This window comes from Salvelinus alpinus, chromosome 4, assembly GCF_045679555.1.
Source record: "Salvelinus alpinus chromosome 4, SLU_Salpinus.1, whole genome shotgun sequence".
In the NCBI taxonomy this organism is placed as follows: Eukaryota; Metazoa; Chordata; class Actinopteri; order Salmoniformes; family Salmonidae; genus Salvelinus; species Salvelinus alpinus.
Genome location: NC_092089.1, coordinates 75879470 through 75907086, shown reverse-complemented (window position 1 = coordinate 75907086; position 27617 = coordinate 75879470). Strand labels below are relative to the sequence as shown.

The 27617-nt window shown below is 42.3% G+C and overlaps 1 protein-coding gene across 4 annotated transcripts in view; it reads right to left on the bottom strand.

Annotated features, from left to right (window-relative positions):
- Positions 1-27617, bottom strand: part of LOC139574453 (teneurin-3) — a 175828-nt gene that overhangs the window by 6125 nt on the left and 142086 nt on the right. For 3 of the 4 annotated variants that reach the window (XM_071399021.1, XM_071399023.1, XM_071399024.1), the window contains 10 exons: positions 23683-23932; positions 16669-16689; positions 15219-15451; positions 12967-13121; positions 9588-10462; positions 9033-9208; positions 8402-8637; positions 7391-7687; positions 4146-5757; positions 3749-3879 (listed from right to left, as the gene is read on the bottom strand). In XM_071399021.1, coding sequence (XP_071255122.1) covers positions 3749-3879; positions 4146-5757; positions 7391-7687; positions 8402-8637; positions 9033-9208; positions 9588-10462; positions 12967-13121; positions 15219-15451; positions 16669-16689; positions 23683-23932 — 3986 coding nt within the window. The remainder of the gene's footprint in view (positions 1-3748; positions 3880-4145; positions 5758-7390; positions 7688-8401; positions 8638-9032; positions 9209-9587; positions 10463-12966; positions 13122-15218; positions 15452-16668; positions 16690-23682; positions 23933-27617) is intronic. The other variant, XM_071399022.1, reaches the window with a different exon arrangement.

Sequence of the window (27617 nt, the reverse complement as noted above, 5' to 3'; positions counted from 1 at the left end):
TCTACAAACTTTAATGGAACTTTTTTGACTTTTCATCTGGACTGTGCCCGCGCTTTGTACATTTGGATTACTGGACTAAACGCGCAAACAAAAAGGAGGTATTTGGACATAAAGATGAACTTTATCGAACAAAACTAACATTTATTGTCTAACATGGAGACCTGGGAGTGCCATCAGATGAAGATCATCAAAGGTAAGTGATTAATTTCAACGCTATTTCTGACTTTTGTGACACCTCTCCTTGGTTGGAAAATGCCTGTATGGTTTTCTGTGGCTAGGCGCTGACCTAACATAATCTCATGGTGTGCTTTCGCCGTAAAGCCTTTTTGAAATCGGACACAGCGGCTGGATTTACAAGAAGTTTAATTGTTAATCCTAAGTATAACACTTGTATCTTTCATCAATGTTTATGATGAGTATTTCTGTAATTTGATGTGGCTCTCTGCAATTTCACCGGATGTTTGTTTGACAATGCATTTCTGAACATAACGCGCCAATTTCAAATGAGGTTTTTGGACATAAAGATGAACTTTATCAAACAAAACACACATTTATTGTCTAACATGGAGTCCTGGGAGTGCCATCCGGTGAAGATCATCAAAGGTTAGTGATTCATTTGAACGCTATTTCTGACTTTTGTGACACCTCTCCCTCTTTGGAAAATGGCTGTATGGTTTTCTGTGGCTAGGCGCTGACCTAACATAATCGCATGGTGTGCTTTCTCCGTAAAGCCTTTTTGAAATCGGACACTGTGGCTGGATTATCTTTAAAATGGTGTATAATACTTGTCTGTTTGAGGAATTTTAATTATGAGATTTCTGTTTGAATTTGGCGCCCTGCAATTTCACTGGCTGTTGGCGAGGTGGGTCGCTCACGTCCCGAACGATCCCAGAGAGGTTATTTGGAGTAAACTAATGGACAAAAATACTTAGGTTTCTACTTCCCGCTTATACATACTATATACATTTTGTGGAAACAGTATATTTTACATTCGTTATCTATTGTTTGTTTTTAGTCCCATCCTTCAGCTACTCTCTACCCCTCCCATCCCTCTCTGAAGACCATCCCGTTTTGATTTCTAGCTGCCATACAGTATATTTTCCCGCTGTGATGTTTCACAAAAGTTCTGAATCTTTCTATTCTCATAGTTTCTACAGATTGTAAATTAAAGATAAACATTTTTGCTAAGAGTATTATTCTATTATTGATTGATTCAACACGACTTTTCAAATCACCCAGCAGATCTATTTGCAGATTTGCAGAGTTAGCTTTAAGTAAATGTTCAAATTTTTCTGCGATTCCTGAACCTGCGACCAAAAACAAGCTACATACGGGCAGCACCAAAACAAGTGATCTAATGATTCTGTCTATTCGCAGCAAAATCTGCAGAGCTGGGATGGTTGTATCCCCCATAACCAGTTGAAGTCGGAAGTTTACATAGACTTAGGTTGGAGTCATTAAAACTAATTTTTCAAACACTCCACAAATTTCTTGTTAACAAACTACAGTTTTGGCAAGTCAGTTAGGACATCTACTTTGTGCGTGACACAAGTATCTTTTCCAACAATTGTTTACAGACAGATTATTTCACTTAAAAATCACTGTATCACAATTCCAGTGGGTCAGAAGTTCACATACACTAAGATGACTGTGCCTTTAAAAAGCTTGGAAAATTCCAGAAAATTATGTCATGGCTTTAGAAGCTTCTGATAGGCTAATTGACATTTTTTGAGTCAATTGGAGGTGTACCTGTGGATGTTTCAAGGCCTACCTTCAAACTCAGTGCCTCTTTGCTTGACATCATGGGAAAATCTAAAGAAATCAACCAAGAACTCAGAAAAAACATTGTAGACCTCCACAAGTCTGGTTCATCCCTGGGAGCAATTTCCAAACACCTGACGGTACCACATTCGTCTGTACAAACAATAGTACGCAAGTATAAACACCATGGGACTACGCAGCCATCATACCGCTCAGAAAGGAGACGCATTCTGTCTCCTAGAGCTGCACGTACTTTGGTGCGAAAAGTGCAAATCAATCCCAGAACAACAGCAAAGGACCTTGTGCAATGCTGGAAGAAACAGGTACAAAAATATATATATCCACAGTAAAACGAGTCCTATATCGAAATAACCTGAAAGGTCTCTCAGCAAGGAAGAAGCCACTGCTCCAAAACCGCCATAAAAAAGCCAGGCTACTGTTTACAACTGCATATGGGGACAAAGATCATACTTTTTGGAAACAAAAATAGAACTGTTTGGCCATAATGACCATCGTTATGCTTGATGAAAAAAGGGGGATGCTTGCAAGCCGAAGAACACCATCCAAACCGTGAAGCACGGGATGGCAGCATCATGTTGTGGGGATGCTTTGTGGCAGGAGGGACTGGTGCACTGCACAAAATAGATGGCATCATGAGGGAGGAAAATTATGTGGCTATATTGAAGCAACATCTCAAGACATCAGTCAGGAAGTTAAAGCTTGGTCGCAACTGGGTCTTCCAAATGGACAATGACCCAAAGCATACTTCCAAAGTTGTGTCAAAATGGCTTAAGGACAACAAAGTCAAGGTATTGGAGTGGCCATCACAAAGCCCTGACCTCAATCCTATAGAAAATGTGTGGGCAGAACTGAAAAAGCATGTACAAGCAGGGAGGCCTACAAACCTGACTCAGTTACACCAGCTCTGTCAGGAGGAACTATTATTCTGACATTTCACATTCTTAAAATAAAGTTTTGATCCTAACTGACCTAAAACAGGGAATTTTTACTAGGATTAAATGTCAGGAATTGTGAAAAACTGAGTTTAAATGTATTTGGCTAAGGTGTTTGTAAACTTCCGACTTCAACTGTATATAACATTCTATTGGTTGCAAGAATTTTGTATAATAATTGAAATTGAAAAACTCAAAAAAGTTTTGAATTCGGCGTGGTTTTGTGTATCAGTTCATAAACCATGTGTTGGAATTGGTACATCAAAAATCTTCTCCGAACTATTTTTTCAACCTGTAAGGCGCAGCTGTAAATGTTTTAGTCCTTAAATGAAACTGGTATACGTTTGTATTTATCACAATTTTCTTCAGCCAATTTTGGTCTTTAATGCAGGGCTGATAGACAAGTTCCTTACCTTCTCCCGTTTCCACTTGCATCCTCCATTTTTGCAGTAATGCTGCAATCAGTTGGTTGTAATTTTGGATAAGCAGACATTTCCATGTTTTTGTTAACTGCATATCTAACTTTGCTGTTGAAGTATAAACACCCGAGTTGCCTAACTCGTTCAAAGGATTGGTTAACTCTAGGCAACCAAGCTAGGTAAATCTGCTTTTAGTTTTAGTTTTAATGCACTGTATTGCTGGAAAAATGTCTAAATACATTTCATCTAATGTTCTGGTGCCGTTTAGAGTTTAGATTGCAGTTTAGAGTATTGATTGGGGAATTATTTGTGGGGGAATTGTTTTTTGGGTGATTTGTGATATTTTACTTGTGCTTCCCATGACTGTGTTTTTGTATTTTAATGTGTATTCTGTATATATGTATATTTTGTGTATAACGTGTATATTTGTGTTGTATTGTGTAGGGCACATTTGAAAAAGAGACCTAGGTCTCAATATGTCTTCCCTGGTAAAATAAAGGTTACATTTTTTTTATATAAAGATCAACCTGCTTACTTTACATTTCTCTAATATATGGATCACAAATAGCAGGACAATAAAGGTGTGATTGAAATCATGTAAAATATGAAACCAACCGGTAAATCATCCCAGAGCTGGCTCTTCTTCAGTTCATAAGATGGGTGGGTCAGATCAAACTTTGGGACTGGGTAGCCAGGAATGGTGTTGTGTAGATGGAACCCAAAGGTCACCAGCCAGCTATTAACATCTACATGGGACAAATAAGATCAAGGTCATACTAAATATTTAATGACGTGCTTATGTCAAAATAGAAAATATGGTAATGTTTTATCATAAGTAATGAATGTCTTAGTTGTCATGAATAAGCTGGTAATGCATGCATGATTGTATGCATTACCAGCTTAAGTATGTACAAAGATTTCAACATTTGAATAGCACATTTAAATTACATGTTTACACTACGTGCACATTAAATGTTACTAAGTCGAATAAAAGTGACAATAAATATCTTACCTGCGACATACTCTCTCACTTCATGTACTTTGCTGATGGGGTTGTTGTTTCTGAACATGTAGAGATTAAAAGGACCTGGCTCTTTCCCCACTCGTTTCCATGTGTTGATGTCAGGCACAGTCCACCTGCCGGGCATAATGTCATAGTCCCTCTCACCAAAATGCAACAATTTGGTCAGTGGGTCATAGAGCCCCCCGTGGAACCCCAGCACCAGTTGAAAGTCCGGGTTGGAGTCAAAGTAGATCTCCCCATACGCCGTGTACTGGACCTGCTTGATCAGGAGGCCATTGCTGGTGAATACAGCCAGAGGGGTTCCGGTGTTGTCACAGGCAATGTAGTACTCCTCTCCGCTGCTGATCTCCTGGGCAAACAGGTGTCCCTGCAGGTCATAGTACAGGGAGGTGATCTCAGAGCTGGAGTGGTTGTAGATGTGGGTGATCCTGCTGGGGTAGCTCAGGTCTGCATAGAAGTACTGCAGATGCTGCCCCAGGCTGTTCTTGTTAGACACCCTCCGGCCCAGGCCGTCGTAGCGGTATTGGATGGTCCAGCTGTTGCCCTTGCTGTATACGCGTACCAGGAGGCCCTTGGAGTTGTAGTCGAAGATCTCGGAACCTCGCTGGCGGAGGAAGCCGTCCTCATCCATGCGGTACTGCACGTCTCCCAGGCGGGTGATGCGGTCGCGGAGGTCGTAGCGCAGGGGGAGCAGGCGGGCGCTGTTGCCTGGGTTCAGTAGGTGGAGGTTGCCGTTCAGGTCGTAGGTGTAGCGCCACATGACCTTGTCGTTGAGGTAGACCGTCTGGAGCTGGCCATCTACGTCGTACTCATAGCCGTACTTGGTGGTGTTGGCGAACGGCCCAATCTTGATTTCCCTCTTGGTGCATCGTCCCACGTCATCGTACTGGAAGGTGATCCAGTACATAAGGGATCGGAAGATCTCGTACTGAATCTCCTTGATCCGGCCGTGGGCGTCAAAGTGCTTGGTGTAGGTCATGACGGCCGTGGAGATGATCTGGTTGATGTCATAGTAGATGACGCCAAACTTGCCGAACTGCTCTACCTTGCCGGAGATGTCGTCAAACTGGTAGAGGTCGATGGGCAGCGGCGTCTCGTTGATGACGCCTTGCACGCTGGTGACGCGCAGGCTGCTGTCGTAGGTGTAGTCAAAGCGGGCGTTGACCATGCCGTCCTCGCTGAAGCGGAAGATCTGCCGGTCCACCAGGGGGCCCACTTGGCGGTAACGGATTGAACAGATGAAGCCCTCGCTCTGCAGGTTGACCGTTTTCAGCACGCCTGCCATCTCGTCGTACGTGAAGCTGACCCGCGTGCTGTCATACAGGACTTCGGCTAGCTTGTTCTGCCGTCGGTACTTGTACAGGATCCGGCGGCCCGTGCCCAAGTGCACCACTCGCTGCAGGAGGCCGTCCTCGCTGTAGTCCACTGCTACAGAAGCGTTGCTCTCAGGCGGGTGGAAGATGTTGCGGTAGTAGCCCACTGAACGGACTGTGTTCATGGTGTAGCGGGCCACACTGGGCATGGTGACGGCAGATAGCCGGTCCTGAGAGTCAAAGTCAAAGATGTACTGACGCTGGCTGTGGAGCAGGAGCACCATTGACTAGAGGAAAGATGAGGAAAGGGAGAAAAAACAAATTATTGTTGTTTTATGACTACAAATAATTATATATTTACACCACCAGCTCACAAAATAGCCTAAACAATTGCATCAAACCTACACATGTTTATTTCTGACTCCTAAAATCCATGGCAACTCAGAGTTAATTCATAATGCACTTTGGATGCTAGAAGTGCTTTCAGTGGACTACCACCCTTCCTGTGAAAATGCCATGCCCACTCAACCGCGGTTACTTGAGCTCCTAAAGCGTTCAGTGTGCCTCGTGTTTCTTTGTTCTGTTCTCAGGGAAGTTCTGCGAGGAGTTCTGTTCTTAGGGAAGTTCTGCGAGGAGTTCTGTTCTTAGGGAAGTTCTGCGAGGAGTTCTGTTCTCAGGGAAGTTCTGCGAGGAGTTCTGTTCTCAGGGAAGTTCTGCGAGGAGTTCTGCTTAAAACCTATGAAAAGTAACTAAATGTAATCTAAGTAATCCCCAAAAGTAATTATTTATCATGAGAAGGCCATAAACAATAACTATCATAGTAATGCTGCATACTCCAAGAAAGGGTCAAATCTCACCTTTCTGGTGTAGGCACTTAAGGACACAAGCTTAAGTACACAGTACAAATATGATAGAAAAATGAAAATATGAACTATTTTATTTGGTCTATTTCCTATTCAACAAAACTGTATGAATAAGGCTTGACATGACTTATAGATGTTCTATGTATAGTATAATCAATTTATAAAATGACTAAATATAAGATTACACCTTCCTTTAACTGTAAAATACATATTTGCATATTTTCTAAAGGTCTATCTTGATCAAAACATCTGTCCCCATCACTGTGAACGTCTCACAGAGCTCTATCTTGGCTTTTTGAACTTGTTAGGAACTCGCTTTTCATCTCATATTAATCTTGTCCGTCTGTGAAAAACAGAACGTTTAAAACATTTTTTTTATTTTTTTATTATTTTAGATTACTGGTATAAATCGATCTCTGAATGTGCTACAGCAACGAAACCACTCTCTTCTGCTGCGTTACGATGTAAGTGGCTGTGATGTAGGTTTCAGGCAGGAGTTGATGGACAGTCGGAAAGCGAATTAAATGGTAGGAGGGACAGCTCTTCTTCAAGTGGTGTCAGATTTCACATCCTGCTTCACAAAGGCAGAAGACACACTCCTGTGTCCGTGAGAATCAGGGCTACTGCTCAATGCAGGGGCAGCAGGTAGCCTGGTGGTTAGAGTGTTAAACTAGTAACCGAAAGGTTACAAGATCAAATCCCCAAGCTGACAAGTTAAAAATCTGTTGTTCGGCCCCTGAACAAGGCAGTTAACCCACTGTTCCTAGGCCATCATTGAAAATAAGAATTTGTTCTGAACTGGCTTGCCTAGTTAAATAAAGATTTTAAAAAATGCAATACATTTCAATCTATGATGACCACATATCAATTTTTAAGCGAAAATGTCAGTCGGAAGCGGTACCAGATCCACACAAGTCCCCAAAACAGGGAAGAGTTAAGCAAAGCGTGTATGGGGCCTGCATTTCAATACATAATTACTTTCATCATTCATTTGTGTTGCGCACTGAGCGACCAGTGGAGAAATCAAATCCTTTTATTGAATCACTTCAACCCTCACCTTGTCCAGGTATGTGTAACTCCACGTCTTCCCGTCAGCAAACAATCTGGACACGACTCGTCCCTGAGCGTCGTACTCCAACCGCTCGCTGGTCTGCCCCCTCTGGAGGGCACTGATCTGACCGTTGCTGCTCCGGCTGACATTCACGGGAAGCAGCTTACTGCTGGGTACCCACAGCACAGGGTGGCCCGCGCCGTCATAGATAATCTTCAGCAGGAACTTCCTGTGGTCATCGTAAATCTTCTCCATCCTCAGCGTACGGTCGTAATCAACCGACAGAATGTTCCGTCCATTCACCTATTAGTTGGTATGTGTATTGAATCAAAGCCAAGACAAAACAATAACAGACCATAGAGATCATATTAGATTACTAGAGGGGCTATGGCAGTTAATTTGACAAATTATTGGCTACGTAGCTCCCAACTCCCTTACCAAAATGGCTGACCTTGTATACCATCATAAGAAGGTTTATGTCCATTCTGGTAGTCTAATTCCTAATTCTATGCAACAGACTTTGAAGTCACAGAGTCACGGAGAGTGCACTTATTATTTTGTCTGGTGACCTAAAAACAGCATTTAGTGTGATTGCCGCTCTTTGGCAGTCAGTGAGAAGAGATGAACAGCTCTTTCAAGGGCTTCATTAAACTGAGAGACACTGGCATTTGCTCAGAAACGATTAAACCCAAAATTGCTGTTAAGGAAAGTAACTACCCAAGTTAAGTTCATAACGTCAATTGTAAATCTCATTGGCAGGTTCTGGAGAAGAATACTGGCAGTATAGGGTATTGGGAATTTGGAAGCAGGTACTATTTTACTGCATTTAATTGAAATCAGGTATGCTCATATCTCACACGCAACTCCAGGATTAATCATTGATGCATCCAGGGAGGCATTTAAATGATTTTGCTGTAGGCCTACACTTCAGGTACGTGTCACAGTTAATATACAGTGAGTTAGTGAACAACATGTCTTACAGAGAAATGAAACTCTGAATAATAAAATGAAACTCACCCTTAGCTTGCGCCCAAAAACAATGACTTTGCCCCTGGTTTGCTCCTTGCGGAAGCGCCACTCAACCAGATTCTGCCCACTCTCCCCTGGCAAACTCATGTTACGCCGTGCCACGGTGGGGTTGGCAGTGCCCGCCAGGATGTGGGGCTCAGTCTGGTAGTGGGTGTCCATTCCGTTGGCATAGGTGATCCTCAGAGAGTTATCATAGCCAACCTGATAACTGCTTCTACATTGATCTGAAATTTTTAAAAGACAGGGTCATAAATGATAACATTGTACTAAGTATTGTGACAAAAAATCATTCTTGTGGATACTCAGGGAAATCTTGCTGTCTATATCCAAAAAATAACTACCCACTGGTAGAAAACTGATTAACATTTAAAAATAACTATAGAACTACAACAAATGGAAGAATTAAATAAATAGCTCAATACAGTGGACAAAGAGTTACAATACAAGGTTTCTGCTCACCCCACACACTGAGGAAGTAATCATTTACACTGTCTTCTGTCAAACCCGCTCACCCATAATGATACATGACTTAATCTTACTCAACATTGCCGTGATGACCCAAGCAACAATGACAAATAACTACTTTTTAAAAAAACAGAGGAGGAGATGTGTGGCTTACCCTGAGCCAATGTATAGAAGGCACGAATGGTGGAGGTATTGGTGGTAATGCTAATTTCCTCTTCAGTCAAGGAGCTCTCAATGTCCACGGTCAAGGCCCTGTAGATGTCGGTGTACAGGTTGTTCACTGTTCCGGTGGGGAACGTCACGTTCATTAGCCTGCCTTCGCTGTCATAGCTGAAAGATAGATGGAGAAGTTAATGTAAAGGTGATCATTATGATTCATGAATGTTTCCATTGATGCATGGTGTCATTTTTTTCAGATTATGTAGGCAACATCAAAGGGTCAAAATATGACACTGTGGCCAAATTTTCTGTGTCAATGTGAAGGAAGTCACTGTGACTGCCACCAATTTCACATCAAGATGAAAATATAATATAAATTTAAGTACATTTTAAGTGCAAAGCAACAACTTATTTAGCTTACCTTATGATCAATGACTATTTCTTCATATTACTCAAATGTAATTATCTAGTCAGACTCTCATCACCCCAAAAAGTGAAGGTTCTATTCAGCCATTGCAGGAATCAGACCCTCTTACTTCTGTATACTCACTCGTAGAATGTGGTCCAGCCGATTTCAGAGGTCTTGGTAGCCAGCAGGCCAGTGTTACCATGGTAGGTGAGCAGCACCAGTTCCTGGCCCTGAGCCATCAAGGTCTTCAGCCCACCGTTGGTCCCCATGGTCAGCCAGATGACCTGGTTGTCAGGGGCGACTATGCGCACAGGCATGCGGTTAGGGTCGCGGCGGATTCTCAGGGTGTTTCCGTTGCTATCGGTCATGGCAGTAACGTCGTTCTCCGTGCTGTAACTGAAGGTGTATTTGATGTCACCCGTCATGAGGCTGGCGGTGTGTTGGTGGGTACCATTGGTGTCAAAGACGTACACTTCCTGGGCGTCCGGCGACGCCACCTCGAAGGTGTTGGCGTTGGAGGTCAACGCAGGCCCGTTCCTACCGACCGCCCGGATGCGGATGTTGCCCAGGTCTGCCATATACAGGGTGCCATCGGGCGCCACGACAAGAGAGGACGGTGCGTTGAGACGGGCGTCTTTGGCGTATCCATCACCCATCTGGTAACAATCGCAGTTAACATCGTTCCTACAGTCGCAGTCGGACGGCGACCCCACCAGATGGGTTATTTCACCATCGACGGATACAGTTCGGATTCGGCTCAGCTTCCGCTCGTCAGTTTCGGCGATGAAGATGGCGCCGTGGTAGGACACGGCGATGGCCACGGCAGACTCCAGGGGTGTCAGTGCTGCCCTTTGACCTCCACGGTCCATCCCGGCCAAAGGGCAGTGAATGGGCCGGCCTGCTGCAATGCTGACCTGGCCGTTCTCAGTGATTCGTAGGACCACATTGTTGTCCAGGACGTACAGGGAGTTATCCATGGGGCTGACCGCAAGGTCGGTAGGCCACTCCAGGAGCACCTGCAGATCGGGACATTGTTATAGGCACCACTTCACAGAGACATGGCATTAAGACGTGACTGTCAACCCAAATTACTGTGATCTTCTCCATCTACACATCACCAATGTGACATTGGCAACCTTGTCCCATTATAAATATCTACAATCTCTGAAATATTTCAGTGTGACATCAGCGTTGTCAGAAGCTGTGGGAAAACACATCCTTAATCTTCCTTTCCAGACAGTGATTAATAATAAGGCATTTTGCCCTTAAGGCTGTCTCTGTGCCATGCTGTGCCATGCATGCCAGCCTGCCAGTCTGCCTTCTTATGGGGACAATATGCCTTGGGATGCTACAGTCTAGCCAAAAGGATATCTGTGTTGGGTTGTAACATTGAAGTGTCTTAATTAACTTAAGATGACATGTTTAGTCCTATGCAGGCCAGTCCGCCTGATGGTTTCAAGCCTCCATTAGGGTTCCGATAAGACAAATGGAAGTGCTCTCTGGCTCGTCCCCTTGGAGTAAAGGGCAGAGGTATGGGACCCCAATCCAAGTTGAGTTTGACTCTCGACTCCAATCCACTCCTGAAACGTCCCCTCCAGAGACCCTAAATATATGGTGTGTAATGGAGGCCCGTCATTCCATTTTAATATGATAAAAGCTTTCTTAGTTTTATTTTCTTCATTATTCATTTGCACCATGTCAGAGACTGTATGTAATGGAAGGGGATAGAGTGGAGATGTTTGAGAGGAGAGACAACGTTATATTGAGTTAGTGTTTTAGCCTCATGAGGAGGTAACTTATTGCCTTCTGACAGGGCACTATGTTCATGAGGAGGTAACTTATTGCCTCCTGACAGGGCACTATGTTCATGAGGAGGTAACTTATTGCCTCCTGACAGGGCACTATGTTCATGAGGAGGTAACTTATTGCCTTCTGACAAGGCACTATGTTCATGAGGAGGTAACTTATTGCCTTCTGACAGGGCACTATGTTCATGAGGAGGTAACTTATTGCCTCCTGACAGGGCACTATGTTCATGAGGAGGTAACTTATTGCCTTCTGACAAGGCACTATGTTCATGAGGAGGTAACTTATTGCCTTCTGACAGGGCACTATGTTCATGAGGAGGTAACTTATTGCCTCCTGACAGGGCACTATGTTCATGAGGAGGTAACTTATTGCCTTCTGACAGGGCACTATGTTCATGAGGAGGTAACTTATTGCCTTCTGACAGGGCACTATGTTCATGAGGAGGTAACTTATTGCCTCCTGACAGGGCACTATGTTCATGAGGAGGTAACTTATTGCCTTCTGACAGGGCACTATGTTCATGAGGAGGTAACTTATTGCCTTCTGACAGGGCACTATGTTCATGAGGAGGTAACTTATTGCCTTCTGACAGGGCACTATGTTCATGAGGAGGTAACTTATTGCCTTCTGACAGGGCACTATGTTCATGAGGAGGTAACTTATTGCCTTCTGACAGGGCACTATGTTCATGAGGAGGTAACTTATTGCCTTCTGACAGGGCACTATGTTCATGAGGAGGTAACTTATTGCCTTCTGACAGGGCACTATGTTCATGAGGAGGTAACTTATTGCCTTCTGACAGGGCACTATGTTCATGAGGAGGTAACTTATTGCCTTCTGACAGGGCACTATGTTCATGAGGAGGTAACTTATTGCCTTCTTCATGCACCATTATCAACTGTTAAGGGAAGAGTTTTGGAGACACGTTATTTTGCATCTGTGGGAAGTTGTTGAAATGTCATGTTGTTTGGTAGGGGAAATCATTTGCTGACTACATGAACTTTGATTACACCTGATTAAACTAATCAAGGGCTTGGTGGTTATTTGACTTATATGAGTCAGACATGCTAGTGTAGTGCAATAACAATATGCAGTCCTGAGGGTCCTTAAGGAACAGATTGGGACACACTTCTCTAGATACCCAACAATAAGCCTCAGCAACTTAAAAGATAGAGGTCCTTAAACCACAATACAATGCCTTCTGTATTTTCTTCCACTGAGATAACCATACCCAAAGGTGTATTATTTAACTGTGTAAGTACTTCCATTATCATGATTTCATGGCAGTTTTGGGGGATAGCTGCGGTCAAAATTGCTTGATTGTGCTGCAGCATATTTAACATTTTGCATGGCAATATGCAATGATTTTGTCCAAATTGTCACAAAAATGGCTTGATTGAACCATTTTATGCTAACCTTCTTTTTGTAGTGTGGTAATCAGACAGTTTAATGTGCTAATATTGCAGAGATTTTATGGTTTTATGCGGTAATAGTGCGATGATTGGTCAAATTGGCATGCCCTTGATAAAAAAATATATATTTGCAATCTCAGAATCCTAAAGAGACTGACATTATGTAACACTCCAGACTGAGTGACTCATAGATGGGCAGGAAGAGAACCACAAGGTGGCACTTTGATGTGAGCCCTATGGGAACTGACTTGAGGACAGAACAGGCTTGAGGGAGACCTGACTGGTAATCTGACAGTCACCTGATTGATGTCCATGCTGATGTCACAGGTCAGGGGGCGTGCCGACGTGAGGTCATTGGAGCCCAGGAGTGTGGATATGATGCCGCTTTGGTCAACTCTCCGGATCGTGGTACCGTCCACAAAATATATCAGTCCATTCTTGTCCACAGCGATACCTGTCGCGGCAAAAGGGGGGAAGGGGGGAATAAAAGAAAGGCAGATGATAGATGTGTCAGATGTGGGAAATGTGAAGTTCTTTCTGCTTCCATGACTCTGTGGACAGAACACGACGGATACATGTGTCGAGTTTGGCTTCCCATTATTCAGGTCACTGCAAAAAGCACATCCTTCAATAATTCAACCGCCTGCTTTCCTGCTATTGAATAATTTCTCAGGGTGAAGTGGGAAAGGCTGTATCTCTACTGTATGTGTGCCGGGCACCGCGCATCCCGCCATATCCCACCTCTAAAAACAGAACTCATAGGTACAGTGTCAATGAGCGTTACTTTTTTCCCTTAAATTGCAGCTCCAACTCCCTATAATCATCAACCCTCTTCACTCTATCTGTGAAATGGGTGGGCGGGGGGAAATGACGGCTCGGGCCAATTTTAGACGAAACGGGTGAACGACAGGCAGTTGCCATGGTTACGACGGCGGGCTAAATTGCCCGACTGATTGAGTGTCGGCTGAGGGTTCCAACTTTCTGTGCGAGGAGAGAGTGCTTGCCGTAGTAATTTGTCCCACACAGGGAAAATACATTAGCAACCATGGCACACTTCACATCTCATCATGTTATTGTGGGCTCCTAACAGAGAGCGGTGCCTATAGGATTTCAATTAAACCTCACGTACATTTCCATTTCTTTTTTTAATAAGCGCTATAAACGCTGGTGTAAGCACACACTGTGGCTGGTTTTTAAACTCAGGGTGAGAAAAGTAGATCACAAGAGGTGAGGAATTGGTATATATTCTGCCTTTAACAGATTTAATAGCTTCTAAATCAGTTTATTTTTTTATGATTTATTTTTATAGGTGAGTGCTTTGGTTTGACCTGTGGCTACATGTAGGTCTGCACAAAGATTGCTTGGCTACTGAAACATTAAAGAGCTGAGGGACCACCAATGCATTCTGGGAGAGCTGGCTACTTGAAAGTCGGAGGGGAAATTCAGACAGATGAAAAGTGTCACATTTGAGCATATTTCAGCAAAACGTCTGGAAAAGAAAACCCCAGCCATCTGCCATCTTTCCCCCAGCCTCTACCTCCTCCCATTTCATAGTTAGAGTCCCTCCCTCCCAGACTCCCTTCAGTCAAACCCACTCTTTTAAATGCAGTCTAAGCTGGGCCATTAAGGGGGACTTTAAAGACTGGCACACACCAGACAAACTAATAATCCATGACTTCTTAACCCCTTACGCTCGTGGAAATTGACCTATATGGATAGGGCCAAATTGAAACAGAAGAACTTTAAAAAGCATATGCATGACCATGGTAGCAATTGAAAGAGAACACTGGAGATGAGGAAATTATTAGACTAAAGGTGAGGACACAATAGTTCACCTGACATGTCTGAATCCACTACTGATTTTATGTGCATTTTACTTTTACTTTAACAGCATTTGTCAATAATTAAATCTGAAAAAAAGTAATGCAAGTCATTTCAATGCACTTTTATGACTCAAGGAAAGAGCCTTCAACTATAGGATTTTTTGTTGTTGTGCTCACCTAGTTTTCCCATTGAGGAACTGAAGCAAGCACAATGGTAGTTTTTGTTTGGAACACAGCCCTGCGTCCCCACCATCAAACAATTACTGTTGTTGTTGTTTATCCAATCCAAAAATGTCTCTATTTTCTCTCTCTGCATTGTTGGGAAGGGTCCGTAAGCATTTCAATGTTAGTCTACACCTGTTGTTTACGAAAAATGTGACAACTAACATTTTATTTTATTTGATGGCTGCCATACTGGTTGGTGCTACAGTACACTTATGGTGAATGCTGCCAGTTACCCTTGTGCAAACATTTTCTGACCTGGTGAAAAGGGATAACACATTACTTCTAAAACATATTTTGTGCTGTGAACCACCAATCTTTTGAGAGCTTTGCAGGATTCAATTTCAGCCCTGCGGTAGCACATCCAATTCAGCTAATTATGTTCTAATCAAATGTTTTACTGCAGGGCTGGACCAAAAGCCTGCAGCCCTGTACACCCAGGAGTTTTCCAGGAGCAGAATTGGCAAACCCTGGAGGGAACAGACTAATGTTGGCTCAGGTCCTACCTTTTGGCCCAGTGAGCAGGGCCTCCGTGGCCTTGCCCCCATCCCCACAGTGGGTCTCGTCAAAGGGCAGACAGTGCTCCCCGGTCCCTGCCACCACCTCCGCGTTACTCTGCAGTTCCTTGATCCCAGTCAGGACCTTGGGCCGGTAGATCCTCCGCGAGTTGGTGTCGGACACATACAGCTTCCCAGTCACTGGGTCGGTGGCCAGGTAATAGCGGTGAGCAGGGTTGTTACTAGGATTGTGGAAATAATGTGGTTACTGTGATTGCCGCAATATGAACAATCTCAAAATAAACTTGTTTAAAAGGTGTTTTTATGAACAGTCCACAAATAATCAACGCTTTACATGTTTTCCTTTGTTGAATTTAAAGGTGTTTTTCCTAAATAACAGAAAGATAATTTGACATTGAGAATGATAATGAGCACAGAAAAAGGAGCCTCTGTATCTGTTTGTATCTTTGTCATTGTGAATGCCCAATTAAGCTTGTGCTGTGTGAGTATTTTTGCATAACAAACGGGTGGGGAATAGGTTTGACAGTCAAGGAAAAGAGTCAGAGAATTTAACAGGATATGACTGGAGTGGGTTTGCGTATGACAAAGCGGCAGCGACAACATCAAGTGTGTCAGATTATTTTAACCGTTATCACTCCTCTGCGCGGGGAAGCCTATGGTAAATATGGAATGAAGTGTTTATGTTAATGACAGTCAACAACTGAATGGCATTTCGTCGGGTTGTTCTTATTTGCTTTCATTTTAAATGCCTCAATGTGTCGTGCTCCTTCAGAATGAGTATAGGAGAGATGTCTTCAAGGCTTGCTGCTATTATGAAAAAATCATCCAACGCAAGGACATAATTCATAATTTTCTATGTAGGGCGCTGTATGCCACCAACATACAGCAAGTATAGTAGTATTGACTGTTGAATTTTTATCTTTTGTCAAAGACAATTACATTAAACATGTTCTAAGCCAGTTACCCATAATCCTCTTACATGACTAAATGACACATTGCACATTGACATATCAAAAGGTCAACTCTTTCCAACTGAGGAAGACACAACTCATCTGTGTGCTCGGAGGCCAATGATAAGCCTGAAACATAAGCTGTTGAATGTGGTTAGAACTTGTTTAACTGTCTGGCAATGAAGATAGCCCCAGTAAGTGTTCTTATGTTTAATGGTACATTAGTCAATACTGTAAGCCTTTGACACTTATGAATGGAATAATGTGAGTGTGTTAAAATAAATGTGAGAATGCATTAAACACAGTGAAAAAAATTAATGTTACATTACAGAGTGCGGTTATAAAACTGGACACCTTTATGAGCCAAACCAGATGATTAAATAATGCCTTAATGGCTTATCAATTTACCATAAAAATATGTTCATAAAAATACATGCATTCTTAACACACAGAAAGACAGTGACATAATTGCACCATCATACACCTACCTGTGTCTAAAATCTTTATTTCTTAGGGCGGGAAGAAAGGAAGGAAGCAGAAAAGAGAAAGACAAAGAGAGACCGTAAAAGTGTGTGACTTAAAGGTCTAAGAAAAACACCATAAAAAAGGAGCAGACAATGAAGATTTGTTGTGCAGAAAGGAGAAGGAGAAAAAGGAGGAGTGACTATGTCTTGGAGTTAAACCCTACACCCATAACTCACCGAGGGGAGAATATATGTTGTGGAGTTAAACCCTACACCCATAACTCACCGAGGGGAGAATATATGTTGTGGAGTTAAACCCTACACCCATAACTCACAGAGGGGACAATATAAAAACAAGGGAATGCATTGGGCCATTACACCACTGCTTTTTTCTCCACCAATAGTTTTTTCTCCACCAATAGTGCTGAGCGATTCGTTCTTTTTGAGGTCAAATCAGTTTCGGTTCGATTATTTAAAAAAGGATAACCGTTTTCAATTTCGATTATTATTTTTGAAACATTAAATGCTGTAGCAACACTGTTGTGTTTAATGCATTCTCACAATTAATTAAAATCCCATGATGGTAGTGACTGACATTACCGCTTATCACTTATTAAGCATAATTTATTCACATTGCTTTACTTTAATAAAATATTTCAGTTGATGTGTATATTACATTTGTTTTATTTGATGACTATTTCATTCCAAGTCATCATCTCATCTCCATACAGCTGATGCCTGTGCTGTCTGATAAAATCACTATTTTAGTAGTTCTTCAGAGTAAATAAGGAATACTTTTATGACTGCTGAATACCAACTATCAATCACTTAGATCAGGTATTTTCAAGGAGAGATTTGTCGTGAAAGCAACTGCTCTCTTTCCGTATCGATCGCGCATTCAGTCTTTTTTCCCAGTCTTTTTTTACGTAGCATGCATAAAAGAAACACAGACATATGTAAGCGCGCAATGGATTATGGTCATTGTAGTTAATTACCACGTTTCATGCACAGAACTATGTAGAATATCGGCCTGTTGGAAAATACAACTCCTTAGTACATCACGTTTTTTCAATTTCGGTTTAGATTATTTTGCATTACGTGGGTTGAACGCTGTAACACAGAATAAAAACAATTAATAAATTCCCACTTTATTAACCACCACTACTTTACTTAAATAAAATATTTTCAGTTGTTGTGTATATTACATTTGTTTTATTGCATAACTTTTTTATTTCATCCCAAATGATCATCTCATCTCTATGGATTATGGTAATTGTAGTTAATTACCACATTTTCTTTGCTAAACTATGTGGAATATTGGCCTGTTGGAACCTACAACCCCTTACTACATCACACAGTTCATCCAAATGTACCAAAATGTATGTTAATCGCTCAGCACTAACAACTGAGTATCGGAATATTGATCCTGCCACTTGTTATACAGCTCCATATCTAAATAAAGACTTTATATCCAAAATCCAAATCGTTGGGGCATGCCAGGTTGAGAAGCCAGGTTGGGACTTGCTTACAGGTATCTACCCAAATAAAGAAACCACTTGAGTAAATGAGGGATACAAAGTACAGTATATTGAAAGCAGGTGCTCACACACAGGTGGAGTGTCTGAGTTAATTAAGCTATCAACATCCCATAATTCTTAGGGTCATGTATAAAAATGGTGGGAAGGCCATTATTTTGTCTACCATGGCTATGCCCCCATAGGATGACTATACCGCCCATCCGCAGGGCACGAGTGGTCACTGAATGGTTTGATGAGCATGAAAACAATGTAAACCATCTGGCCGTCTCAGTCACCAGATCTCAACCCATTTGAACACTTATGGGAGATTCTGGCACCGTGCCTGAGACAGCGTTTTCCACCACCATCAACAAAACACCAAATTATGGAATTGCCTGTGGAAGAATGGTGTCACATCCCTCCAGACACTTGTAGAATCTATGCCAAGGTGCATTGAAGCTGTATTTCCTTTATTTGTCAGTGACCTGTAAATACATGCATTATACAGTTTGTCATGACTTGCCCTTTTGGGAGCATGGAGCTGTAGCTACATGTTGAAATGGTTGCAATTTAAATGGCTACCACCCTATAGACCAGTTACGTGCAGCGCCAGCTGAATACGTTACAAATGGTTAAGAAATCTACAAAACTAAAGACTACACATTCACAGTCTGCAGCTGTATATGTAAAATAGTCTAAGAAACTCAACTGAAGACGAGAGAAGGACATTGAACATTTCCCTATCAAATGACCATTGGTACATATAACGGAACACAACCAGAGACTTCTAATGAATTACTCTCCAAAGAAAATGGACCGGGCGATTTCAACAGAGAGAGACGACAAGACATACAAGTGTAAATATGTACATTGCAATTATTTTCGAATGAACGGCCGTTCATGTGCAAACTATTAGCATTTCCATGAGCATAGTAATCAACTGTATGTAGTTGGTCCATTCTGTCTTTCCGGCACTTTATCTGTCCCCACCCCTTTCCATTGTCTACCAAGCCGTCAGATCGGGTTAGTCCACTAGGGACTTTTCATTGTGTAGTTGTGTCATTGTGTAGTAATCAATGTGTAAGTTATCCTGTTTGTGTGCTTATGTAATTCTGTGTGATTATTTAGTTAGCTAGTAAATAAATAATTAAGCCAATTTGTATATCACTGATTCATCATTTATGCTAGAGTTCGTGCAGATATCCAAGAGTTTTGCGACATTCAGAATGAGACTGATAGAAGGTAACAATTAATTTAATGACTGACTGATGACTGAAATGTAAGAGATCTTTATATCTTTAAGAGTTAATTCGGAAAACGGTAACTCGTTAAATACACTTTTTCCAATTTCAATTAATTGTTATATGATTAATTTAATTGCGTAATAATTGATTTCATAAAATAATTGTCATCACATTAACAATAGAAAAGACACAACAATTTCCTATATCGAGCAATCCAATCATGTTGGCTTAACATTCTCCATGCACCTATAAGAGAATGTATTGAAACATAATGAACAGGCAAGGCGGTTGTGAATGTTGTGTGATTTGTGGGGATGTCTTCTGTACTGAAGAGCAATCACTGGTGTTTGCAATATGTGGGCCAGGGTCATCAAATTGATTTTAAGAGATAGACACATCAACTGTAGCCTCTTGGTAGACAGATTTCATATGCTTTGTTGTGAGTAGCCCTGGCTGTAAAACAGCTTTCATTCTAATCAACATCTGCTGTTTCGGAGTCTGCCAACTGGCAAAATGAAGCTTATTGGTGATTGAGGCCAACTTGGCAAGTCGGCCTAAATCATCTCAATTACATGGCAAAAGACATGGAGTCTTTCTCTAATTGTAAAAGATATAGTATAGATTCCACATTACGGTGCATTCGGAAAGTATTCAGACCCCTTGAATTTTTCCACATTTTGTTATGTTACAGCATTATTCTACAATTGATTAAAATGTTTTCACGTCAATCTACACACAATTTCCCATAATGACAAAGCAAAAACAGGTTTTTAGATTTTTTTAGCAAATTTCTTAAAAAGAGAATATCATGTTTAAATAAGTATTCAGACCTTTAACTCAGTACTTTGTTGAAGCACCTTTGGCAATGATTACAGCCTTGAGTCTTACTGGTTATGACGCTACAAGCTTGGCACACCTGTATTTGGGGGAGTTTCTCCCATTCTTTTCTGCAGATCCTCTCAAGCTCTGTCAGGTTGGATGGGGAGCGTCGCTGCACAGCCATTTACAGGTCTCTCCAGAGATGTTCGATCGGGTTCAAGTCCGGGCTCTGGCTGGGCCACTCAAGGACATTCAGAGACTTGTCCCAAAGCCATTCCTGCGTTGTCTTGGCTGTGTGCTTAGGGTCGTTGTCCTATTGGAAGGTGAATCGTCGCCCCAGTCTGAGGTCCTGAGCGCTCTGAAGCAGGTTATCATCAAGGTTCTCTCTGTACTTTGCTCCGTTCATCTTTCCCTTGGTCCTGACTAATCTCCCAGTCCCCGCCCTTAAAAAACATCCCCACAGCATGATGCTGCCACCACCATGCTTCACCGTAGGGTCGGTGCAAGGTTTCCTCCAGATGTGACGCTTGGCATTCAGGCCAAAGAGTTCAATCTTGTTTTCATCAGACCAGAGAATCTTGTTTCATGGTCTGAGAGTCCTTTAGGTGCCGTCTGGCAAACTCCAAGTGGACTGTCATATGCCTTTTACTGAAGAGTGACTTCCGTCTGGCCACTCTACCATAAAGGCCTGATTGGTGAAGTGCTGCAGAGACGGTTGTCCTTCTGGAAGGTTCTCACATCTCCACAGTGGAACTCTGGAGTTCTGTCAGAGGGACTACTAGGATCTTGGTCACCTCCCTGACCAAAGCCCTCCTACCCCGATTGCTCAGTTTTGCCGGGCGGCCAGCTCTAAGAAGAGTCTTGGCAATTCCAAACTTCTTCCATTTAAGAATGATGGAGGCCACTGTGTTCTAGGGGACCTTCAATGCTTCAGAAATGTTTTGGTAACCTTCCCCAGATCTGAGCTTTGACACCATCCTGTCTCAGAGCTCTATGGACAATTCCTTCAACCTGATGGCTCGGTGTTTGCTCTGCACTGTCAACTGTGGGACCATATATAGACAGGTGTGTGCCTTTCCAAATCATGGAAACAGGATGCACCTGAGTCTTATAGCAAAGGTCTGAATACATTTCTAAAAACCTGTTTTCACTTTGTCATTATGGCGTATTGTGTGAAGATTGTTAAGGAAAAAAACGAATTTAATACATTTTAGAATAAGGCTGTAACAAAATGTGGGAAAAGTCAAGGGGTCTGAATACTTTTAGAATACACTGTAAATAGTAAATCTGTCCGTTTTCCCATTCCATCACATTTGATACTGTGCAAGTACGCTAAAAGGTGTCTGACCACCCTGGTCATTGTGAAGATAGTCTCTGAAAACCACTGATTCACAGTTCAAAGAACACCACAACAGTGCCTTGCAAAAGTATTCACCCCCTTGGCGTTTTTCCTATTTTGTTGCATTACAACTTGTAATTTAAATTGATTTTTATTTGGATTTCATGTAATAGACATACACAAAATAGTCCAAGTTGGTGTAGCGAAATGAAAAAAATAACTTGTTTAAAAAAATTATAAAAAATAAAAAACGTAAAAGTGGTGTGTGCATATGTATTCACCCCCTTTGCTATGAAGCCCCTAAATAAGATCTGGTGCAACCAATTACCTTCAGAAGTCACATAATTAGTTAAATAAAGTCCACCTGTGTGCAATCTAAGTGTCACATGAGCTGTCATATGATGTCAGTATATATACACCTGTTCTGAAAGGCCCCATAGTCTGCAACACCACTAATCAAGGGGCACGACCAAGCAAGCAGCCCCATGAAGACCAAGGAGCTCTCCAAACAGGTCAGGGACAAAGTTGTGGAAAATTACTGATCAGGGTTGGGTTATAAAAAAATATCCTAAACTTTGAACATCCCACAGAGCACCATTAAATCCATTATTAAAAAATGGAAAGAATATGGCACCACAACAAACCTGCCAAGAGAGGGCCGCCCACCAAAACTCAAGGACCAGGCAAGGAGGGCATTAATCAGAGGGGCAACAAAGAGACCAAAGATAACCCTGGAGGAGCTGCAAAGCTCCACAGTGGAGATTGGAGAATCTGTCCATAGGACCACTTTAAGCCGTACACTCCACAGAGCTGGGCTTTACAGAAGAGTGTCCAGAAAAAAGCCATTGCTTAAAGTGTTCGCCAAAAGGCATGTGGGAGACTCCCCAAACATATGGAAGAAGGTACTCTGGCAGGTGAGACTAAAATTTAACTTTTTGGCCATCAAGATAAACGCTATGTCTGGCGCAAACCCAACACCTCTCATCACCCCGAGAACATCATTCCCACAGTGAAGCATGGTGGTGGCAGCATCATGCAGTGGGGATGTTTTTCAGCGGCATGGACTGGGAAACTGGTCAGAATTAAAGGAATGATGGATGGCGCTAAATACAGGGAAATTCTTGAGGAAAACCTGTTTCAGTCTTCCAGAGATTTGAGATTGGGACGGAGGTTCACCTTCCAGCAGGACAATGAGCATACTGCTAAAGCAACACTCGAGTGGTTTATGGGGAAACATTTAAATGTCTTGGAATGGCCTAGTCAAAACCCAGACCTTAATCCAATTGAGAATCTGTGGTATGACTTGAAGATTGCTGTACACCAGCGGAACCCATCCAACTTGAAGGAGCTGGAGCAGTTTTTCCTTGAAGAATCCCAGTGGCTAGATGTGCCAAGCTTATAGAGACATACCCCAATAGACTTGCAGCTGTAATTGCTGCAAAAGGTGTCTCTACAAAGTATTGACTTTGGGTGGTTGAATAGTTATGAACGTTCAAGTTTTCATTTTTTTTGTCTTATTTCTTGCTTGTTTTACAACAACAAAAATATTTTGCATCTTCAAAGTGGTAGGCATGTTGTGTAAATCAAATGATACAAACCCACAAAAAAGCCATTTTAATTCCAGGTTGTAAGGCAACAAAATAGGAAAAATGCCAAGGGGGGTGAATACTTTCGCAAGCCACTGTACACGTCAGATGTCCACCCTTTCAAGATGATGTAACATTTAACTATTTTGATCTGCCTCCAGTGGGGCTTGAACTCACAACCTTCTACACAACAACACATGCTGCTCAAAGCCAACCATCTTTGCCAACAGAGACTAGTCTGTCACTCTGTGAGCAGCATGCTGCTTTGTATGTACTCCAGCCAACATGCTATGGGTGAGTGTCACATCCATGCAACCCACTTTGTCTTAAACACCACCTCCTTGCACTATTACCTCAGAAGAAATAAAGAATCAATCTCTAATTCGAGGGTCAAAAGGTCTGAACCAATAGGTCAAAGGTTGTGCACTATTACAGAGCCATGCAAAGCCTCAATATCTGAGCTAAAGGGACAAAGGGCCAGAACAAAACAACCGTGCACCACCATTATGATTCCATGCAGAACCTGAACTAACCTGAGCTCCATGACGCTGGTGACATTGCCCGATGGGTAGATGCGTCTGATGTAGTTGAAATCGCCCACGTAGAGGCTGCCGTCGATACCCCACGCCAGGGCCACGGGCGCCAGCAACTTGTTGCCCAGGGCCTGCCCGTTGCAGCTGGGGCACGAGATGCTGCGGCGCCGACCGTTCCCCATCACTGTAGAGATGACGGGAGGCTGCAGCGAGATGAACTGGTTCTCACCGCTGCCTTTGTAGAGGATGCCTGAAAAAACAGGAAAACTATAGAGAGTAGTTTCTATGTAATTGATGATTGATGAGAATGATGACTTTGAGCTGTGCTAATTATAATAATTGTTATAATAATTTGTTATATGCTGTTTACAACTTTATTTCATATTTCAATGTCTCATGAATTGTGATATCATTTTTGTAAGGAACCTGTTTAGTGGGATTCGTAAACTCATCAATTAATAGTAACCTCTTTACAGAACATGATGTTCTTTCAATCTCGCCAGGACCCTTTTCCATTTCCTCCCAGTACTCCAGGTCATGGCGAGGAGGGTTAGACAAACGCAGCACACAATATACCTCGCAAAAGTAACGGAGCTTCAATTGAACTTCATCAGTCATTACAGATAAATATTTGATCGAGGGGAAAATATAACAATTTTTTTTTCGAGGGGAGGGATATGGTGGAGTAGACTTCAAAAGAAAAAAAGTAGAAAAAACATCAAAGTGGTGAATTGCATACTGGGAGCACTTAATTATTCACACCGTGGCAACGCGTTTGAATTCCGACACTCTCTCTTCCTCATTACCAGATCGATGGCAGCACTGAACGCCCGGTGTAGCACCGCCGGTTCCCTTGACATTACCCCCGCAAATCTCGATGTATGTTTGTCCCTCTCCGATTAGTTCCTTTCATTGATTAATTAAAAGGGGGGAACTCAAATGAAGACTTTCTCTAGGGAGACCGCTGGCAAGACAATCCCACTGCTCCGTTTCTATGTAACAGAGAGCATTACAAATGTGCGGCTAACAAAGATTAATGGGTGCGGGGGATGGCATTGTGTGTGACGCCATCAAACGGACGACCTTGGGGATTTAATTGCACTGCAATCCATCTGTCTGCTCAGCTACATCCTATGTGAGTGATCTAACGTTGAACGAGGTCTGACTCGAAAGCAAGTATTCCCGATAGCCCTATAGCAAAGTAATAACCAAGTAATTATGGAATAACCAGCACAAGATGTCACACATTACCTTCACTATCATAATGCTGAATTTATCCTAATTACACCAAGTCCCAATGAGAGTACCTTTTTTACATATCCAATATAGAGTTCAGGATAAAAAGCTTGAAGAAGCATTACACCTTACTAAAAAGTAAGATCAAATATTTTCTAAAAATATTCATTTAATGATGAGATAAATTTGGCAGCCTGCCCCCAGTACCCTACATTTACACTTACATGTTTACATTTGAGTCATTTAGCAGACGTTCTTATCCAGGGCCACTAAGTTACTGTATTCATCTAAAGATAGCTAGGTGAGACAACCACATATCACAGTCACTTCAATCACAGATATGTCTTCCCATACTCCATTAGAAAGTCTAATGTAATGAATAAAATACGCACATACATTTTACCCACCTTCTATCTAGCACACACATTAACGGTCCCATCCACTTTACAGTCCCTCTCTCTCTGACAGAATCTGTCTGACAGAGCTACAATTTGTCACTGTACCCAGGCTAAGGCCACTGAACATCTGAACATGTTTGTAGGGCTCGACAGCCTTGCTTTAACAGAGGGCATATAGCCACTTTGCAGCAGAGATGGAGGGAAGGAGGGAGGGAGAAGGGGCGAAGAGGTGTAGAGGGAGCATAGCTACAGCACAGGCCTTATCTAGTTAGACAGGCCCCAGAGAAGAGCGAGAGAGAGACTGTTAAGAGTCCTCAACCAGAGGAGGAGAGGAAAACTCTTAACTACATCACAGTAGACTCCTCAGACAGGGAAGGCAAGGGGAAATGGAGACAGTCACCAGGAGGAGAAGGACTGATACTATATAGCTACTGTATGTCTGGAGTCACCAGGAGGAGAAGGACTGATACCATATAGCTATGTCTGGAGTCACCAGGAGGAGAAGGACTGATACCATATAGCTATGACTGGAGTCATCAGGAGGAGAAGGATTCATACCATATACAATTAAAGTCGGAAGTTTACATACACCTTAGCCAAATACATTTAAACTCAGTTTTTCACAATTCCGAGTAAAAATTCCCTGTCTTAGGTCAGTTAGGATCAACATTTTATTTTAAGAATGTGAAATTTCAGAATAATAGTAGAGAGAATGATTAATTCTGCTTTTATTTCTTTCATCACGTTCCCAGTGGGTCAGAAGTTTACATACACTCAATTAGCATTTGGTAGCATTGCCTTTAAATTGTTTAACTTGGGTCAAACATTTTGGGTAGCCTTCCACAATCTTCCCACAATAAGTTGGGTGAATTTTGGCCCATTCCTCCTGACAGAGCTGGTGTAACTGAGTCAGGTTTGTAGGCCTCCTTGCTCGCACACACTTTTTCAGTTCTGCCCACAAATTTTCTATAGGCTTGAGGTCAGGGCTTTGTGATGGCCACTCCAATACCTTGACTTTGTTGTCCTTAAGCCATTTTGCCACAACTTTGGAAGTATGCTTGGGGTGAATGTTCATTTGGAAGACCCATTTGCGACCAAGCTTTAACTTCCTGACTGATGTCTTGAGATGTTGCTTCAACATAGCTACATAATTTTCCTGCATCATGATGCCATCTATTTTGTGAAGTGCACCAGTCCCTCCTGCAGCAAAGCACTCCCACAACATGATGCTGCCACCCCCGTGCTTCACGGGTGGGATGTAGTTCTTCGGCTTGCAAGCCTTCACCTTTTTCCTCCAAACATAACGATGGTCATTATGGCCAAACAGTTCTATTTTTGTTTTATCAGACCAGAGGACATTTCTCCAAAAAGTACGATCTTTGTCCCCATGTGCAGCTGCAAACCGTAGTCTGGCTTTTTTATGGCGGTTTTGGAGCAGTGGCTTCTTCCTTGCTGAACGGCCTTTCAGGTTATGTCGATATAGGACTTGTTTTACTGTGGATAAATATACTTTTGTACACGTTTCCTCCAGCATCTTCACAAGGTCCTTTGCTGTTGTTCTGGGATTGAATTGCACTTTTCGCACCAAAGTACATTCATCTCTAGGAGACAGAACGCGTCTCCTTCCTGAGCGTTATGACGGCTGCATACTATTGTTTGTACAGATGAACATGGTACCTTCAGGCATTTGGAAATTGCTCCCAAGGATGAACCAGACTTGTGGAGGTCTACAATCTTTTTCTGAGGTCTTGGCTGATTTATTTTGATTTTCCCATGATGTCAAGCAAAGAGGCACTGAGTTTGAATGTAGGCCTTGAAATACATCCACAGGTACACCTCCAATTGACTCAAATAATGTCAATTAGCCTATCAGAAGCTTCTAAAGCCATGACATCATTTTTGGGAATTTTCCAAGCTGTTTAAAGGCACAGTCAACTTGGTGTTTGTAAACTTCTGACCAACTGGAATTGTTATACAGTGAATTATAAGTGAAATTATCTGTCTGTAAACAATTGTTGGAACAATTACTTGTGTAATGCACAAAGTAGATGTCTTAACCGACTTGCCAAAACTATAGTTTGTTAACAAGAAATTTGTGGAGTGGTTGAAAAACGAGTTTTAATGACTCCAACCTAAGTGTATATAAACTTCCAAATTCAACTGTAGCTACTTCTGGAGTCACCAGGAGGAGAAGGACTGATAGCATATAGCTACTGTATGTCTGGAGTCACCAGGAGGAGAAGGACTGATAGCATATAGCTACTGTATGTCTGAAGTCACCAGGAGGAGAAGGACTGATAG